The sequence below is a fragment of the Elephantulus edwardii genome, unplaced genomic scaffold (assembly GCF_000299155.1).
Source record: "Elephantulus edwardii isolate Elephantulus edwardi_28Jun2011 unplaced genomic scaffold, EleEdw1.0 scaffold00057, whole genome shotgun sequence".
Lineage (NCBI taxonomy): Eukaryota > Metazoa > Chordata > Mammalia > Macroscelidea > Macroscelididae > Elephantulus > Elephantulus edwardii.
In genome coordinates this window covers 2,430,439-2,451,581 of record NW_006399807.1, presented here as the reverse complement: position 1 = coordinate 2,451,581, position 21,143 = coordinate 2,430,439, and the positions used below count along the sequence as shown (strand labels likewise).

Genomic DNA, 21,143 nt, shown 5'->3' with positions numbered 1-21,143 from the left:
ATCAACAATCTGCATTATGCAGATGACACAGCACTGCTTGCTGAAACTGAGGAGGACCTGAAGCACTTGCTGCAGAGGGTCAAGGACTTCAGCCTTCAATATGGATTGAGGCTTAATATCAAGAAGACAAAGAATCTCACCACTGGACCAACTGGCAGCATCAGGATAGATGGTGAAGAGATTGAGATTTTTCACAACTTTAGTTTGCTTGGCTCCACAGTCAAAACTCTTGGCACCAGTAGCCAGGAAGGTAAAAGACATATTGCAATGGGAAAGTCTGCTGTTAGAAACCTCTCTAAAGTACTCAAGAGCAATGGTGTCACTCTGGAGACTAAGGTGCATCTGATACAGACATAGTCTTTGAAATCACTTGTTATGCATCAGAGAGTTGGACAATGACTAGGGAGGATAGAAGGAGAATTGATGCCTTTGAGCTGTGGTGCTATAGTAGAGTATTGAGTGTACCATGGTCTGCTAAGAAAACAAACAGATTCATCCTGGAGAGGGTTAAACCAGGCTACTCCTTGGAAGCAAGGATACTGAGGCTTTGTCTGACATACCTTGGACATGTTGTAAGGAAGGACAGGTCCTTGGAGAGGGACATCATGCTTAGTAGGGTGGAGGGACAGCACAGGAGGGGAAGGCCCTCTATGAGGTTGATTGAATCAGTGACTGAGGTAATTGGGATGGGTGTGTCAGAGGCAGTGTGATTGGCATAAGATATACAGCAGGGTTTAGGGTTATTGAACATAGGGTCGCTATGAGTCACAAACGACTCGACGACACATAACAACAACAAGAACAATATTGGTAACGCTACTTTACTTTGTTCTTGTCTCCATGTATCCATTACAATATTGTTTATTATTTTTATCTAATTTTGTTTCATGCATTTCTCTAACTGTATACCAAATATAGTTGATTTTTATTTTGTGAGCCTAATCGAACTTTTCTTTTAAAAGAGGAGTTAGGTTTGCTCACACTACAACTATGACATACGTTTGGTTTCAACTGTGCCACTATATTGCATAATTATGTGCATTTTGTGATATATTTCACATTATGTCTTCTAAGACACATGTTCTGTGTTCTTTGTTCTTTATAATTTTTAAAATAACTTGTATTTAGGAGGGCTTATATTTTTTTTCTAATGCATTCCTTTGAGCATATACCTTTCCTACTGTATTTACTCCCATTTTCCCCCTCCATCACAATAAAAATTGTATTTTAAAATTGTTATTGTTGTTGTCGTTATGTGCCATTGAGTCATTTGTGACTCATAGCGACCCTATGCACAACAGCCCTAAACCCTGCTCTATCCTGTGCCAATTGCACTGCCTCCGACACACCCATCCCAATTACCCCAGTCACTGAATCAGTCCATCTCATAGAGGGTCTTCCCCTCCTGCACTGTCCCTCCACCCTCCCAAGCATGACGTCCCTCTCCAAGGACCCGTCCCTCCTGGCAACATGCCCAAAGTATGTCAGATGAAACCCCAGAATCCTTGCCTCCAAGGAGTTGCTTGGTTTAATCCTCTCTACGATGAATCTGTTTGTTTTCTTGGCAGTCCATGGTACATTCAGTACTCTTCTCCAGCACCACAGCTCAAAAGCATCAACTCTCCTTCTGTCCTCCCTAGTCATTGTCCAACTCTCTGATGCATAACAAGTGATTGAAAAGACCATGGCCTGTATCAGGTGCACCTTAGTCTCCAGAGAGACACCCAGACAATAGAGAAGTGACATATTGCAGGTACAGAGAAAAATCCGTCGGGCCCTCGGGCCTACATAAGAGTTCTACAGGACACATCACCTTCCCTTGGAGACAGTACAACTAAAGAGACACTGGTCACAGCATAAAAAAATTGTTAGCAGTTGACGTGTTTGGAATCACAGAAGCCAAGAAAGCTTCAGATACAAGCTGTCAGATCATGGGTTGGACAATGGAAGATATTTTCTGAAGGGATTTAGCAGAAGGGTTATCCTGGTAGAGGGTGGATCTGGGAAGTAAGTGGGTCAAGGCACTGGGCTTAGGGCAGGGTCAACACTGTAACTAATGGTTAACTCCACAATGAGGGATTTATCTTTCACGGCTCCACAAATTGCTTGTCTGTCAGATACTCCTCTATATCTGAACATTCAGATTAAGACAGACTAGGAAGAAGGATTGACCACCCACTTCTGAAATAGCAGCCTCTGAAACCCGTATTTTAAAATTACATAATTAAATATGTTGTTGTTGTTGTTATGTGCCATCAAGTCGCTTACAACTCATAGTGACCCTATGTACAAGAGCCCTAAACCCTGCTCTACCTTGTGCCAATGTCACCATTTCTGACACACTCACTCCCACTACCCCACTCACAGAATCGATCCATCTCATTGAGAGTCTTCCTCTCCTGTGCCATCTCTCCACTCTCCCAAACATGATGTCCCTCTTCAAGGACCAGTCCCTCCTTGCAACATGGCCAAATTATATCATAGGAAGCTTCAGAATCCTTGACTCCATGGAGCATTCCTGCTTCACTCTCTCCAGGATGAACCTGTTTGTTCTCCTAGCAGTCCATGGTATATTCAGCACTCTTCTCCAGCACCACATATTATGATGATATTTATATTTGATGTTGATCTATGTTAAATTCTACTTATAACTACTAGCTTACCTCCTGTAGCTTCTTGTAACTTTCTTTTCTTTTTCATTCTGACTTAATTTTTCAAACCAAATTAATTTTTCATTCAAGTATTCATATGTAATTTGTTCAATAACACTAATTTCAATATTCAAAATATAATAGCACTTTCTGCCCTTCCTTCCCTTTCTGCTGTGACATCCAGGACTCCTTGAAAACCTCTCTGTGTCTTCCCTTTCTGTAGTGATATTGTACTGATCATTCCCTCATTGGATATTTCCTTTCCCATCATTCTCTGCTACTAGCTGGCTATTGTATTTTTGTATACTCTAGAGTCAGAACTGACCCATAGCTGACCCTCCAGTGGGTTTTCAGAGGCAGTTATTCATATTGTTTAATTCCAGTCTACTTGCTATGCAGTAATCAGTTACTTAACGTACCTTTTTTCTTCAACTTTCCCAATTTTTATGTTCATTATTTATATAAAGAATTCTTGTACATTAATATTGATAAATAAGCAAAATTTAAAAATTTTTTAATGGAATCAACAACTTAAATAAGAAAAAAATTTAGATAGAAAATGTAAATATTACCTTCAAATTTACTAATAACCAGGACAAAAAATTGAAAATGGAACGAATATTCTAATCGGCCTATTTTTAGAAAAAACTAAATACTATATATATATTTGGAAGAATAACAGAAAAATATGTTTCATACATTTTTGTATGAAATACAAAAATTGGTACTATTTGGTAAAATAAATTAATTTTATAGCATTAGTTCAGAATATACTATAGTATCGTGCTTAGTAATATCATTTCATGAAATGCATTATAGAGAAAATATTCAGGTGTTGTGCATGAGGAGGTTAAATGATAGCCTTTTACCAGAAAAAAACAAATTAGAAATGACTTAAATAGTCAAAAATAGGCTTACTGACAAAGGTCAACATCAAGAAAAGATTCTCACTACTGGGCCAACTGGCAGCACCATGACGGATGGAGAAGTGATTGAGATTGTTAACAGCTTCAACTTGCTTGGCTTCACAGTCAACACTCTTGGCATCGGAAGTTAGGAAATCAAAAGATGAATTACACTGGGAAAATCTGCTGTCAGGGACATTTCCAGAGTACTGAGAAACAACGATGTCAGTCTAGAGACCAAGGTGTGCCTGATCCAAGCCATAGTCTTACTTGCTATGCATCAGAGAGCTGGACAATGATTAAAGATGACATAAGAAGAACTGATACCTTTACGTTGTGTTTGAGAAGGGTATTGAACATACCACAGACCAACAAGAAAATAAATAGGTCTGTCTTGGAGAGGATAAAACTAAGTTTCTCCTTGGAGTCTAGGATTTTGAAGCTATGAGCACATGGCCAGGAGGGACTGGTCCTTGGAGAAGGACATCATGCCCAGAAGGGTGCAGGGACAGAACAGAAGAGGAAAATCTGGATGAAATGGGTTGAAACAGTAACTGGGGCATTAGAAGTAAGTGGGGTGGAGTCAGTGAGACTGGCTCAGCATAGGGAAGGCTTCGGAGTTGTTGTACATAGGGCCACTATGAGTCACAGGTGACTCAATGGTACATAACAATAACTATATTCTACAATTATAAAGCACAAACTAGAGTTATTATAGAGACTCTATCCTTCCTGTGTTGTTGTTGATATTATCTAACATTCAACATGTCATTTGAAAGCCAATTATATTCTTTCATTTTAAAAATGGTGATAATTATGCCATTTATCTCAGGGGTTCGTTGAGAGAATGAAATATGTAAACATGTGAAAAGTGTTTAGAAAAGTTCCCAGAATGTAGAAAATGCCCTATAAATATTAACTACTACTGCAATGTGCTACCAAAGACTTGTTTAAAGCACTAAAAAGCAAGGATTTCAATTTAAAGGTGAAAGTGCCTGATCCAAGCCAATGTATTGTCAATTACTTCATATACATGTGAATGTTGAACAATGAATATGCAAGACTGAAAAAGAAGAATTGATGGCTCTGAACTGTGGTGTTGGTGAAGAGTATTTAATTGGGTAAGGACTTCGAAACAAATTTATCTTTAAAGAAGTATAGTCAAAGGGCTTCTTAGAAGCAAACACAACGAGATTGTCTTACTTGTTCTGGGCATTTTATCAGAAAGAATCAGTCTATAGAGAGAGATATCATGCTAGGAAAAACAGAGGGTCAGTAAAAGAGGAAAAGACTTTCAACGAGAGGGACTGACATATTGACTGCAACAATGGATTACAGAAGCAGAGATTTGAGAATAGCATGCTTTTTAATTTTAAGTTTAAGGATGAGATATTTGCTTTGTTCTGTTCTACCTAAGTCAAAGTTATTGCCATGAAGTCAGAATCAATTAATAACTGGACCCTTCAGTGGGTTTCTGATTCTGTAAATTGTACAAGAGAAAACTGTTCATTCTTCTTCTGATGAGCCCCCATAGAAAGGACTCCAACTGTCAGAAAGGCATGATGTTTGAGTTAGCAGCACAACTTCCTTAGACCAGAGCTCCTTGTTTGAAATAGAACCATTTTAAGTTGGAGTCAACTCAATGGCACCTCACAACATCAGCTTCTTAGTGTCTGAAGAGACATTAGTCAGGTAAACTTTTGAGGAAATAATCCTCATGGGATTGTTGTTAATCATTGTCATATCCATGCCAAACTCATGGGGACTTCACACACAACACTGCTCTGTCCTCTATCACTACAGACTATGTAAACCAGACAGTTCAGATAGAGGTTGAAGGAACAGTGAAGTCAAACCTAACCAATGAAGAGTGAGTTGGTGGTCAGAAAGTTAAACAACCCAGAGCTAGGGATTTCCATGTCTCAGCCAATGAGAAAAGACCCTCAACAAAACTAGGAGAATTTGGGTCCGTGTCATCACCAAGACTGATGTTGTCCTTAGTGATGATTCGTGGAGTTACGAATCACCTGCCTGTGGACTTCCTTCCATGTTGGACCATACAGAATCACTAAAGATGCTTGGCATCCATTTAATCATAGGATAATATGTGTTATTGTTATAATTACTTAAAAGTAATATTCTTAAATGATATGAAAAGTCTTCTCATATTAGATTACAGTATTTCTAGTTAACAATTGTTAGTAACTGAGCAGAAGTCTTTTTGTAATTTTTGTCCTTCTTTTCCCTTAATTAAGATTTTATTGACCAAAAGGTTATTGACACAGGTTGACAAGTATTAATGACAAAAATACCAGAAAAGGTAACAAGTTCGGCAACTGTAAAAATGCTGGCAGCACCAAAACAGACAGCAGGTATTTGTAGCTGGAGGGCCAGCTGTGAGTTGAACCTGACCGGATAGTACAAAACAACAGTAACAAGCGAGGCTTACAAAAATAAGGTTTGTTCTTTAGTGACAACTGGGATGCTAAAAAGTCACATATTTCTGCTGAAATACTGCAAAAAAGTTGAATAGACAGTCAATTTGCCATCCTTCCCTCTGGAAGTGTCACCTGGTGTTATTTGCATCACCTGCACTTACCTGCACTAACTGCCTCAGAGTAACTCCACTGGCTTGCTGGGATAATTCCTACTCACTTCCATTGCTCAGCTTAGGCCCCCCAAAATCTTCCACCTTGCCTCTGGGGTCTACATCCTGGGCTCTGCCTGTCACTCACTTACATCGTATTAACATGTTATGACTCAGGCTCTGAGAGCAGGAGTACCACTTTCTTCCTTGATTCTTAGCATCCAGAACATTCCAGCAGGCACTGATATGCATATTCAGGGGACCTTTTAAAGGCTCAGTCTCCTTGTGGTGAAATAGAGTTAAAGTAAATAATCTCTCAGTGCCCTTGCAGTCCTAACCACCTATGATGGATCTGAAGCCACCAAAGCACTCTGCTTCATAACAAAGCTTAAATCTTCCTTGTGGTTGGCCAGAGATGACAAGTTAAATAGGAATGTCCTGAACATGGTTTAGGCCCTAACCCTGGCCTGGCAAATGAGCAGAAGAGGGTGCTGATAAGAGCAATTGGAAGCCTGATGCTGAAGCAGCTCCAGCAGCAGAGAAAGAATACCAGCCCCCACCGCTTGCAGGACTACTGCTGCTCCCTCGCCTGTAATTTCCTCTAAGGTCCTTGATTGGTTCAAAGAGCAACAAAGGGCTGGGAAAGAGATTCTATAAATTCCTCAGAGGGGAAAGCCATCCCAGACCGTTGTGAAGTTTTCAAAGACTTGCCCTGCTGTTAAGAATCTGTTCTAAAAGCTGAGGAGCAAAGCCACTTGCCAAAATGTGCAAAGGACTGGCAGCTTTGCCCCATTCATGCCTGGAAAGGTGAGAAACCAAGTTATTTTGACTTACAGATTGGAAATACAGAGTCTTTACTCAGGGGATGATACCAACAGGGGCCAGTTTGTAGCTAAACTGAAGTCAAGCAGGTGATTCTAGACCAGGAGGTGTGTCTTCTCTGTTAATGTTGCAAAGAGGGACTTTAACAGCAATTTTTAAAAATCCAAAATAGAAGCTTGATTCATTAGGTATTTTGTGCTTCACTTAATATTCAGAATATAATTTCCTTAGAGAAAGTTCTTATTCTCTAGGTATTAATTAGGAGAAAAATATGCATGGTTAAGAGCATGAAATCTGTCGTTAAATGCCTGAGTAAGATCCATGTTTCCTTCTCAGTGTAGCATTGGACAATTTATTTAACCTCTTTACTTCTCAGTTTCCTTATCTGTAATATGGAGAGTCTAAGAATAAGTCATAGGCTAGTTATAAGGGCCAAACAAATTAATAATGCAAATGAAATACTTCGAACAGTGGCTGGCACATGGGAGTACTATATAAATGTCAACTTCTCTTAATGTACATGGACTGAAAGGGGAAGTCAGATTTGCAATGTGGCTATGGGGATTTGTAATGGTTCTTTATATTCTAATACCATTACACTGAAGTAACCAGATTGCTGAATGGGGCCATGGAGTGGTGAAGAAAAGATTTTGGGGGAAAGATGTTATTTAGTAGCTAGCTATTCTTTTATTCTTTCTTTAAAAGGATACCCAGCGGCATAGTGGTTAATCACTCAACTGCTAATAAACTAAAGAAAAAAAAAAGGCAGTTCAAACCCAACAGGTACTCTACAGGAGAAAGATGTGGCGTGGCAGTTAGATTCTTTAAAGATTTACAGCCTTGGGAAAACCTCTGTCCTACAGGGTTGCTATGAGTCAGAATTGACTGGACCCTTCAAGGCAGTGGGTTTATGTTTTTATTGTTTATCAGCTCTGATCTCCTTTTTGGTAACATTATAGCGTAAGAGTTTGTTTCCAGCAATACTGCATAGTGACTGAAAACTCTGTGCTCATTCTCTGCCCTCAAAACCACAGGTTATTTTAAAAGATGATTAGAAAAGAAATTACTTATAGCAAAGCAGTTGTATTGTATTTACACTTACTGGGGAGCATCCATTTGGATCAGTGAGCCAATCTGGAAAGCCAAAGATTTTAGTGCTGAATACTAGTTGCTGCTAACCATATGCTCCTACCTGCCCTATAGAAAGTCTGAGAAACAGAAAATAGGAGGTTAAAGGTCTCTAAAGATCTTTGAATAAAGGTGATATGCAATTATTCCCTTCTTCACTGTTGCAATGATGAGAATGGCAATGTGACTATCTCAAAAACTTTAATGGATGCTTATAGTCAGCTTATTTGAAAAATCAAGGTACTCTCATGCATAGAGGTATCTTACTTTGTTAACTAGTGAGCAGATGTGTCTAGGATAATTGTAGCATCAATTTGATAGCATTTTGTAATCCTGTGACACACTGGTGTTTTAGTGAGTACTCAATCCATGGTTGTTGAAAGATGTGTATTGTTACTAGTTCTACCCTTTATACGCTTCAAAATAAGCATAATGTTCATTGAGAAATGTGAATGGAAGATTTCTTGTTTCTGTTTCTGTTTCTGTTTTATATCTACTTATCTATCAACAATAATATTGACACTGTGTATCTTTTCATTCATAATAAAATAATGTGGAATGTTAAAGAAGAACCAAGGAACAAGCTTCCCATGTAGATTGTTGGCATTCTTTAATGTTCTGAAATGTGACTATTTCCTACAATTATTACTTTATTACATATTTTTCATGATAGGTTACTACTGCAAATAGAGTCATAGTTCTAATTACACTGCCACCCATGAAGAACATTTTGGAGAGATGGAATTGTGCGCTGTAGAGATCATTAGCACATGCTTCCACAAAGTATACAGGACAAGGATGTAAGATTGTCTGTTCTAAGGGAAAACATGCTTCTAAGACTAACAGTACTTTCCATTTCCTGACACTTTGCCCACCTGTCTCACCCTCTTAGTATTCTTACCTCTTCTGACTTCTTTCCCAATTAAAAGAAAAGGAATATGAGTATGCCTCAATGCCTAGATATGCAAATATTTGAAAAGTCATTCTAACATAAATGCAGCCAACAAATATGCACTACAAGATGAATCTGTTTTAGTGAAAAGTTCTACTAAGGAGTTAAATTTAAATTTCCCTATTGTATCAGAAATGGAATTCGGTCTACAAAATTTGATTAACGCATTGCCATTTGTCATAGTGGGAAGAGTCCAGGTTAAGGGAGAGAAAGAAGAAGGCTGATTTGGGTCATTACCTAGATTTATGACACTAAACAGGTGACTTCATTTACCTGGAAGAACTCCATGTTCTCATGTAATTAACTAAAGGCGGATCAAATGTTCTCTAACAACCTTTTCAATTCTAACAGATCTTAGATGAAGTGAGATGTATCCAGGGTCAGTGACTAGAGAGATACATGGTTAAAAGGAAATTTTTCCTATCTTATTTTCCTCTAAACTTTTGCTAACAGACAAAAGTTGAATAAGTAACTAACAAAGACCCAGCTTTGTGCTGAACCCACTGAGTTTCAAAAGAAAACATACTTACTGATCAAGATGGGCCATCTTGAATCTAACTCATTTACCACAAATATTTATTTTAGTAGGTTTTAGTTTAAGAAGAATTTTCATTCTAGGAAATATCTCTCTATGTTTATGGAAGTACAACTTTGATTAGTTGCAGGAAGCTAAGAACATGTTCAGGTCAGACATGTGTGGAGTCACTACACTTGACTCACTGTACCTACTATTGATTTAATTTAGACTTTTTTATGACAATGGATTACTAAACTTCAAAGTAGACTTCATAATATAGTTATATACTTGAAGAGATAAATAATACCAACATATCAGTGATGAATGGACACTCCCACACAATTCCTACCCTCTGGCACATTCAGAGCTGTGATATTTGAATATGCTGTATGGGTGGGAATCTTCTAATCTGTGGGGAAAAGTCAGTTAAAGGTCTTGTTTTACTAGCAATTTTCAACTTTGAAGTTTAAACTGTTTTTGATAATTTGTGTTATTTTTTTTTTTTGAGTCTTGGTTTTCTCCAAACAAGATTAATTTTTGGAGTAAATATTTTATTTTTTAAAAGAGATAAAGTATTTTGAAATTAAAAGAGTTTTTATTATGATTTCCAAAAGTTGACAATAATTTAAAGCAACCAGTGTAATGGTCATTAATTTTGTTTATGATTGTTGACTAGTTCTGAGACCAAATTTAGTGTCTCTACTTACCTTCCAAGAGAAATAAAGGTTTATTTAAGACTAAGCTTTAAGTAAAGATGGGAATTTCCCTGGTTTTTAAAATGAGGTATCACAGAACTTTTACTCCAGTAGAAGTTCAGCATAGATGTGAAATCTGGTTTTGTTTTTTTTTTTTATTATGAAAGAAGCTCCCTAAAACATTGTAATTGAACTGAATCTACTCAAAGATGTTCATTGGATTTTTGAGGCTGTACAGTGGCACAAGATAAGGCAAGGCTCTGAGCTGTAATTCACAGACAACTCCAGGGGGCCTAACAACAACAAAACATCACAACTGGAGAACACTGTTGATCATTCTCCTTTGGAGCCGTTGGTGAACTTGAACCTTCGGTGATGCACAGCATTTGGTTAGGAGCGCAGCACACTAGAAGGGCGTGCTATCGGGAATCCTTAAAAACCAGCTATGTTATATTGAATTGGCATCAACTCATATCTGACCCTCCAACAAATTTTCAGAGGTAATAAATCCCAGAGATTGCCCATCTTTCTACCGAGGAGCAACTGGTAGATTCAAACTGCCTGCCTTTGGATTGGCAACACAACTCCCTATCCACTAGGCCACCAGAGCTCCCTAAAACTCATCTAGTAACCCATTTTGCCTAAAGGGGGGGGAAATTCCTTTTACTGGAAAAACAGTGTTAAAGACATCTGTTGTTGTTAGCTGCAACGGAGCGAGGCCCTGCTGAAGATGGTCCACACACAACAGAACAAAATGCTTCCCGGCTCTGTATCATCCTCATGATTGACTATGGCTTGGACAGTTGTAACTGACATGATTCACACTGACTGATTTATAGAAGTAGATCACCAGACCTGTCTTTCTTCTAGTACATCTTAGTCTGAACTTCCACTGAAACCTGTTCAGCATCATATCAACACGTGAAGTGCATTGGCCAGGAATTGAGCTTGGTATGTGCCCATGAAAGTTAAGAACTCTGTCGTGGAACCACCAGCATCTCTATACATGTGACCTAAAGAACAAAACCCTAACTGCCATTAGATCAATTCCAATCCACAGTAACCCTTCTTGATCAGTTTCTGGGTCAGGAGATTGTCCATCTTTCTTGCATGGACTGAGAGGACTTGGATCATTCACCTCATTATTAGCAGCCCAATACACAATGCACTATATCACCAGGGTTTATTATACATGGCCCCTCATGTGGTTGTATGGTACCGTTGAGTCAAGCATATCTCAGTGGCCCTAAGAACAATGGATCTGAACTTATCATTAAGGATCTTTCTCTCTTTAGCTGACCCTCCACCTTTCCAAGCATGATGTATTTTCCCAAGGGCTAACCCCTCCTAATAACATGCCCAAAGTATGTCAGACAAAGTTTTGGCATCCTTACCTCTAAGGAGAACCATGGTTGCACTTTTGCAAATATGTAGTTGTTCTTTTGGCATATCCATAGGATATTCAGAACTTTTCTGTTGTACCACAACCCAAATGCGTCAATACTTCTTCTGACATATCTGTGCATTTCTAGCTCTCACAAGGCCCTTGTTGCTGTTGTGTATCATCAAACTGAAACTAACCTGGAGCTCTTTCTATCATCTAGTGGGTGTTCAGGGTGGTCAATCACATGGGGAGAAGATTGTCCTTCTTTCTCCCGCAGAAACAACTGATGAATTCAAACCACCTTTGTGTTGACAGTACACTTTGTCTACCACTAAGCCATCTAAGGTCCATTACATGCCACCAAGTAGACACTGAATACATATTTTGTCAAAAGAATACATATGTGAATTTCACAAAATAGCGATGGGATTGCTCCAAGTTCAGCTTGGTGTTTTCTCAGATCCTAAGTTATAAAGAAGAGTGGTATGAACAATGACATTTTAGGCTAAAGTGGAAGAAAGCATATGTTGCTAAAGAGAGAGGAGGAAGAGGACAAGCAGAAGAGGAAAATCTTCAGGATTTCTAGACTTTCATCAAGCATAGTTTAGTGGGAGGGGATTTCTCTTTTGTTTCCAATAGTGATGTGCCTTTATCTAACTACGAGTTGTAATTTTTACCTGCGAGTCAGAATAGCTGACCCTCCTGTGGGTTTCCAGAGGCTGCCAGTCACATGAGAGGAGAAGATTGCCAATCTTTCTCCCCCAGAGCTGCTGGTGGATTCAAAGCGCCTGCCTTTGGGTTGGCAGCATAACTCCTTACCATTAGGCCATCAGCTAGTTGCCTTTTTAAATTCTTTCTTCTAATTTAGTCTGCTGTGTTAAATCATAAAGTGTCAATTAAGCTGAAAGGTTTCTTGAGTGGTTACCTAATTTGTTTTTCCTTCTTTAGTAAAGACTACACACTATTATGGGGTAGATGATATCTAGAGAAAGAGTTTATTTATGTCTCTGGGGCCAGTGTTAATAGTTTTTGTCTGTCCTACTGTCTGGAAAGCAGAGTAACTGAACTTTAATTAATTCCATCAGGACCAATCATTAGTAACATAAACCAGAATATGACTGGAGGCCAGAAGATAAGAAGTTTCTATCTCTTTCTTCCTTTAAGGTCCCAGATAACATTGAGCCTGAGCTGTATTTTAAACGCTGATTCATCAACAGGATACAGGCTGTGAAAGCCTGATTGTTTCTGACTGCCTGAGAAAAGCTGTTTCTAAGATTAGAGGTTTTGAGGATACAAAAGGAGCACCAGAGTAAGGGAGGATGAGATTCCACAGTCCATTCTTTAACATTAGCAGAGTGACCAATAAGGCACTGAAGGGCAATGAGATGGTGTCGAAAGAACATGGAGGTTTTAAGTCTGTTTTCTAGCTGTGCGACCTTGGGGAAAATCATGAAATTTCTCTGAACTCCATTCCGTCATCTGCAAAATGAAAAGATCTTTATCCAGGGAGGCACTATAACAAATAAGCAACATAACATGCAAGGTGACTAGCTAAATAAAAGGAAATCTGGTGACACAGTATGTTGCATGATGAGCTGCTAACTGGAAATCTGATCGTTCGAGTCCATCAGCTGCTTCCAGGAGAAAGACAGTCTCCTTCTGTTATGATTTTGGATTTTGTTCCACATGTATCCCTCTCCACTATCCAGGATTTCTAATGTGATCCCTTTCAGAGAGGTTGGCAGTGGTAACCAGGCACCCAGATGTTCTTCTGGATTCAAGATTGGGGAGACTGAGGTTTGGGTGTTCTATTAGTCCATTGGACTGTTTACAACATATCCGCACCTTCAAAGTATTTTAAAACTTACTAAAAACTATTTATGATCCTCAAAAATGAACAATAACTCTTTAATACTAGTACTATCCAAAATGGTCTATTGATTAGATGGTCCCTAATGGTCTTCTCATGGATGATATTTCCCTGCATCAGGATTCACACACAGTCCACATTTAGGGATCAGTTTAGAATCTGAATCTTGCTCTATGCTGTGCCATCTAAGTAGATGACCGCAAATTGTTTGCCTTACCCAACGATCTTTCCCAAAAGGCTACGTTCTTGGAAAGGCCGTGGAGTGCAGTTCATTCAACCACACCTAGAATCACTAGGAGCCAGGACCAACTTGACGGGAACTGGTTTGGCTTCGCTCTGCTCACTGGCAGAACCTGGAGTCACGAGTCTCCTGCCTGCTCCAGGCCTCATGCTCATATTTGTACAAGGAGATGAATTGATTATACGATCCCCTGCATTCCTTCACGCTCTACCACTTTATTATTCTGAATATGAATACCATGTATTTTAAGGAATGATTCATTCTTCTTCTAATTTTGCTTCTCTTCCTAAGACATATGGGAAGTCAGGGAAGAAACTCTGGATGCAGCTTACAAAATGCAATCCAATGTAAATTACGCAGTCTTCTTCCGACCACTTTCCATTGCGCTTAAAAGAATCAAGAATCTTGTATTTCTTTAAAAGGCTTGTGATAAAATTCAGAATAATTTTCCAATTTTTGAATGTTTTCTATTTAGATGTACTCGAGAGTATTTTTATTTGGTAAATTCCATGGAAAGAGAAGATGGTTGTAATTTTCTGTAAAACGTAACCAATTGCAACTGGAGTCACCATGAGTGTCAGAGTAAAACTAAGCTCTGTCAGGGTTTCGATGATTCATTTTTTTTGAAGATCCTCAGATCTTTCTTCCAAGGCACCTCTGAGAGGGGCTCCCATCACCAATCTTTTTATTAGAATCTCAGCAAGTTAACCATTCACACCTCCTAGGGTTTCCAGTAAAAGCTGATAGGTTTATAGATCACATAGTCAATAACCCTGCCCTTAGTTAATAGTATTTGTTTTTTATCTCCTTGTATGAGAAACTTAATGAGGGCTGTGTACATATTAGTCTGTTAACTGAAGGGGTAACATTTCAAATCCATTAGAGAAAGATGGACAGTCTCCTCTTTAAAAGGTTTACAACCTCAGAAACCAAGTGGTGGTCATAATGAGTCAGAACAGATTTGGTGATCAGTCAGGGGCTTGGTTGGTCTTACCGTATGAATTCCTTAAGCTCAGGAAGGAGTAAGGGAACTAAGGAGCCTTTGTGATGTGGCATGGTGCATGATAACCAGTCAGGTGTCCTCCCTCTCTGGCACTTTGAAATCGTCATGAACAGTCTCAGATTTAAATAATTCAAAGACCAATGGAAGGGCATGCCATTAAAAATCTTAATTGGTGGGAGCTGACTTGATGGTCGTGAGTTGTTTGTTGTTGAAGAACAGAACTTCTCTGACTCGGTTGTGTGGCCTCACAGACTCTAGCACATTGTGTCACATTTTTCTCTAGTTATTGAAAAGAGTGATTCAACCATGTCCTTCTGAATTCTGCCCAGAAAGAGGGAGAGACATTTTTTACTTTAACAGCAAGAGTTTCCATCTTTTGAGGCCGGCATGTGAAAAGTGAATCAGTTTCTAGGTCTTTATATAATTAACCAGCTTTTATTCACTAGTGATCCTGGAATACTGGTAATTCGTGGATGTGAAATCAAGATTTCTTTTGAACATACTAATTTGTGTGAGGCTTCTATATGCACAGCAAATTCCCACCAGAATCAGTGCATAATCTGCCGATAGACAAAGAATCATGAGTCCTTGCCATTGTTGGCAGGTATCTCTGGGTTGACTCTGAGTCACAGTTATATACAACCTTGCTCCAGCCTTTTCAAAATCTCAGCTGGGTTTAAACTCTTTGATGCAGTCACTCTGTCAATGTATCTCATTGAAGGCATTCCCTGACAGTGTAGGGCGAACACATGAGGCTGCTAATCAAAATTCAATGGTTTGAATCAACCAGTAACTTTTTGAGAGAAATGGTTTATCTATTCTCAGAAATCTTTACATCTTTAGAAACCTAATGGAGGGTTGGAACTAAATAATGGGTAGCAATGGGAAGTCCTGCAGATGAAGATGGACTAATTACATCACATCACAGAATGCATTCGTCACCAACACAGTGGATGTGAATATGATTTGAAGCTTATTTGCCCTGATCATAATATTCCTTGGGAGCCTATATAGTTTCTTTCCTTTCTTTCTCCCATTTTTTAAATTTTTTCCAACAAAGTCTCCTTTAAACTAGGTTCAGACAGAATAACTTTTGCTATTGGTCTCTTCTTCAAGAAGAAAATATGTTAAGGACTATAGTCTCTGAAAGCTTTGGTGAGTAGATACTTGGTAATCTCTTTGGCTGTGACACTAATCACACTACTTGACAGTAAACGACACTAAAGCTGTCGTTCATTACTCTGTGCCTTCCTATTTCCTTCACAACTGCTTTTTCAGATAGTTCTCAAAAGGAGCACCTTACCTGTTTGGACAGAATCTCATGGAAGTTCTTAAAACTGCTTTCTAGAAAGGTATTGCAACTATCATATTAGAATCAGATAAAGAGAAGTATGCTGAAGTAAAAGCACTAGGAAAATGTGAAGTGCTCTATTCTGTAAGTGCTTATTATTAGCAGAGAAGTGTGTACGAGCTGCTTCGGTCAAGCTACTCCTTTTTGACATGAACATCTGTTTCTTGATGAAGGATTTACCTATGTGGATTAAGGAAGTTTAGAAAGAATCAAAATGCTCCACTAAAAAAAAAAGTTCCTTGCACTTTGGAAACTTCTTTTAAGTGATGACTTATAGATACTTGGGTCCACAGGAGCATGGAACTGAATGATCTATGTGGCTTTGAGACAGGTCAACAATACTATTCACTGTGCAGACATTCTCAAAGGGCCTTTATCAAAGGTCTTGTGTTTTCTGTTGACAAAACTCCAAAGTTGTAGACCTTGCTTCTGAATCCCTCAAGTCCAAATCAAACATGTCATATCGTCACACACGTGAATGTAATGTGCATAGGAATCCACATACACACATACAATTTGAATTTGTTTGTGTGTGTTTGTGTGTGTGTGTGGGTGGGTGTGTGAGCTAGATTGTGTGTCAATATTAGAGGTAGGAGGTATACTTAAACTTCTTTTAATAATAATAAATCTTTATTGATTTTTATTTCCTTCTTGGACAAGTATGTGCTTCTTACCTTTTTATTTTACATTTTAAAATTTTTTAAAAGTTCAGAAAAAAACTCACTATAGGCTGTGATTTTCCTCAATATTTCCATTTGAGGATTAAAAAATCTATTATTGTTATTTAATTTCCCTGTAATTTTTAATTTTCCAAAACTATCAAGTGTATATTATTTTTTCTTTCCCTTCCTGGTCCAAATAGTTTCCTAGTATTTGTAATTATGGAGGCATGTGAGTTTAGGTGGCTAGACTGTGTTGTTGTCATGTGCCGTTGACTCAGCTGTGGCTTATAGTGACTCTATGCACAATAGCTTTGAACCCTACTCTATCCTGAGCCGATCTCACTGTCTCTGACATACCTACCTTCATTACCCTAGTTACTGTGTCAGTCCATCTCACCCAGAGTTTTCCTTTCCTGCATTGACCCTCCACCCTTCCAGTCATGATATCTTCTCCAAGGTCTATTCCCTCCTGACAACATGTCCAAAATATGTAAGATGAAGCCTCAAAATCCTTGCCTTAAAGGCATAGTTTGGTTTCTCCCTCTTCAGGACAGATTTTTTGTTCTTTTAGAAGTCCATGGTATGTTCAATACTCTTCTCCAGCACCAAACCTCAAAAACATCAATTCTTCTGTCATCTTTGGCCATTGTCCTGCTCTCTGAGGCATAACAAGTAATTATGAAGACCATGGTCTGGAGCAGGCATACCTTGGTCTCTAGACTGGCATCATTGCTCTTCAGCACTCTGGAGAGGTCTCTGAAAGCAGATTTCCCCAATATAATTCTTTTTCTTTTTTTTTTTTTAATTTCTCAACTTCTGAGGCCAAGAGTGTTTATTGTGACTTGAAAAACTGAAATTGCTAACAATCTCAATCACTTCTCCATCTATCATGGGCCTGCGAATTGGCCCAGTGATAAGAGTCTTCATTTTCTTGTTGTTGAGCTTCTATCTACGTTGAAGGCTGCAGTCCTTGACCTTCTGCAGCAAGCACTTTAGATACTGCTCAGTTTCAGCAAGCAGGGTTGTGTCATCTGCATAACGCAGGTTGTCATTGAGTCTTTCTCCAAATCTGATGCCACATTCTTCCTTAGAGAGTCCAGCCTCCTGGAGGATCTGTTGTGCATATAGATTGAAAAGGTATGACAATAGGATGCATCTCTGATAGACGCCTTTCCTGATTTTGAACCCTGAAGAGTGTTTCCTTGCTCTATTCTGAGCACTGCTTTCTGTCCAAGGATAGGCTAAACTATAGCTGAGTGACAGGAAAATGTAAATTTGGATAGCCACTCACGGAACACATTTTGTAACTTGGATACAATGAAAAAGACAAGAATAACAAAAACACAACTGATGATGTAACACTCCAGAAATGCAGCGCCTAGCACAGCATTTATCAATCACCCAAAGATATTCAATAAAAGGTTTTTTAATTTAGCTAATAGGTGCTGCTCCAAACCCTGGCTAGTGATCCTTCCCCTCCCCTCCCCCTGCCTACCCGACCAGATTAAAATCACAAACTGAGAGAACAGGATCAGAGTCACAGTTTGACCACCTGTTTTATAGATAAGAAAACAGGTCCAAAATATTTGGATGACTTAATTCAAGATCACATAACTGGTTACAGTTTTAGTTAATACAGTCTCCCGATTTACATATCTCCTTAGTTTTATTTGATCTGATGAATTTTCATTTCTGACTTTTTGGTTCAGCAAACTCAACTCATTGCTATCCGGGTGTAGCCAACTCAGAGCTGGATCATAGCCGGCCCTCCAAAGGTTTTTTTAGAGTCTGGAGGTGGCACACAAGGGGACTGCCCATCTTTCTCCCACAGAGCAGCTGGTGGATTTATACCAGCAAAGAGGTACCATCTTTGGGTTAGCAGCAAAATTATTTATGGAGTATAAAATTGCCTAAAGCTTCATTCTTAAAAATATATATTATTCCCTAGGCCTTAGACTTGTTATCCAACTATTTGGACCTGTGGGGTTTTTTTTGTTTGTTTTATTTTTTCATCTATTGCCTTCACTCTGTAAAGATTTATTCTTCTATAGAGTATTTAAAAAAATTTTGTCTTATATCATTAAGAAGAAATTCATTTTGCCAGTTCTATTTGCCAGGTGCATATGTGTGTCAATGAGAATTTCTTGGTTTTTTTTTAAATTTTATGTTATTATTTTGTGTTTGTGTACCATCAAATCACATCTGACTGGTACAGGAGATTGTCCCTCCTTCTCCAACAGAGCATCTGGGGGATTTGAACTGTGTACCTCTGGGATTGCAGTGTAACTTCTTGCTACTAGGCCACAAGAGCTCTCCCAATCAGAATTTCTGAGAAGCATGAAGGAGGTGATATCGTATAGTAAGTGGGGGGGGGGAAGTGCTAAAATGAGGCAGTACAACTGTTACCGACTGGCTAAGTTTAGAAAAATCACTTGAGTTCTCTACTTTTTATTTTTTATTTTTTAAGTTGAGGAAAACAGCAATACCTCCCTCAGAGGATTGTAATGAGTGCCAAATAAGGTCATTCATTCATTCATATGTGTTGTGCAAACAATCCCTTCAACAGTCTAAAAAATATGATCTCTCCCATAAATCTTTTGAAATATTAGGATCAGTTCTTGGACTCCTGCAATCTGCAGATTGGGAAGAAGTTGCAGATAATTTTCCGGCTGCATCTGTGACAGAGAGGTCGAAAGCATGAGGTGCTATATTCATCTCCCTGCTATGCTAAACAGGTGGGGTGTGGACAGATCTCAGGGGAGAACCAGTAGCAAGGAACATTAGGAGGTAAATGAGACAACTGGATGAAGAGGGAAGGAAAGAAGCAAGGCTCCCAAAGCAGCCAGCGGAGCCTCAGTGCTGACAGGATAATTGGACTATTGACAGAACGTGGTTAGTCGTCTGGAGAGGAAGTTGTTTTCAGAAGTAGGTGATGAGTCCATTCCTCTGAACTGTGACCTTCTCGTTAAAGAATTTATAGATGACGTCAAGTCAAAACCCCTTATCTTGATCTTCCTGTGCAGTTTTACAGATGCTAAATTGATGTTGAGATACTTGCTACTCATTAATATGATCTAAAAAGGAAAGGAGCAAAAAAACAAAAGCAACCCAGCTCTGGTTCTCATTTACATGACTCTAGGGAGTAATTAATGGGTTATAAATGCCATTAAAAAAATAAGGAATAAATCTCACCTCATTGCTATCAAGTTGGAAACAGCTCATGGCTGTTTATCAAGCTGCAAATTTCATGATAAGAAGTTGCCCATCTTTCTTTTATGCTGCATGCAATTGGTGGCTTTGAACTGTCCATCTTTGAGTTGGCAGCACAACTCCCTATTCACTAGGCCACCAGAGTTCCCTTAAATAGAAAAAGAAAAGACAACTATATAATGCCATAGGGAGCTCTGGTGACTGCTAACCTGAAGCTAGGATCACTAGTGGTTCAAATCCTCCCATGCTCTTTATAGCCTCCAAAAACTCACTGGAGCTATGAGTTGTTTCTCACTCAACAACAGTAAGTTACTATTTTGATATGTTGTTGATTGCCTTCTAGTCGAGTACGACTGATAGTGACCCTATGAACAAAGGTCTGAAGCCTTTCCTAACTATTAACATTCATTAAAGTTCATGGAGTTTCTGAAGACATGTTGTTTAGGAAATGGATGCCATTTTTGCTAGTGTCATGGACATGCTAGGAAGTATGCCTGGTTTAAGGAAGGAAGAAGGAAGATTAGAAAATGTGGGATTTTGTAAGGAAATAAGAAATAAAATCTCTGAGCCATATAATCAGTAAAGGTTAAAAGAATGTAGATTACTTGTTAACTGAAACAGCAAAAGAATGAGGATCAGAAACAGTTTGACAGTCTGTTTTCCATAATTAACGAAGGTTAAAAACATGTGAACAAAAAAAAGTTAAAAGTGTCATATCTCTGTGGTTATAAACTACTACAAGGATAGGAGTTTTAAATAATATATATTTATGCTCATAGTTTTAGAGGTTAAAAGTGAACTGTATCTTGCTGGATAAAACCAAGATGTCAAGACATGCTCTATCTTCAGGCTGTAAAGAAGAGTCCATGTCCTTGCCGGTTTACCAGGGCTGCATTGCTCCTATCCAAAACTAGCAAAGGAGTATCATTCCGTTTTTTTCTATGATTCTTTCATCATTTTACCTTCTCTGACTTCTCTCCTATAATTAGATTGAATTTGCCCAAAAAAATCCAGGATTATCTCCCTTATCTCACAACTCCTTAATTTAGTCACATCTACAAAGTCCCTTATGCCACATCACGTAATATATTCACAGGCTGCCAAAATGATGATGTGGACATCTTTGAAGCCATTGTGCAGACTAGCACAAAAGGAGATGTGGGAA

General features: G+C 38.7%; 1 protein-coding gene across 1 annotated transcript in view; it reads left to right on the top strand.

The window, feature by feature from the left end:
• The first annotated feature begins 6,825 nt into the window (after positions 1–6,825).
• RGS5 (regulator of G-protein signaling 5) overlaps positions 6,826–21,143 on the top strand; it is an 80,358-nt gene continuing 66,040 nt past the window's right edge. The window contains exon 1 of the mRNA XM_006887371.1: positions 6,826–6,950. Within this exon, the coding sequence (XP_006887433.1) occupies positions 6,907–6,950 (44 nt within the window). The 5' untranslated portion in view covers positions 6,826–6,906. The remainder of the gene's footprint in view (positions 6,951–21,143) is intronic.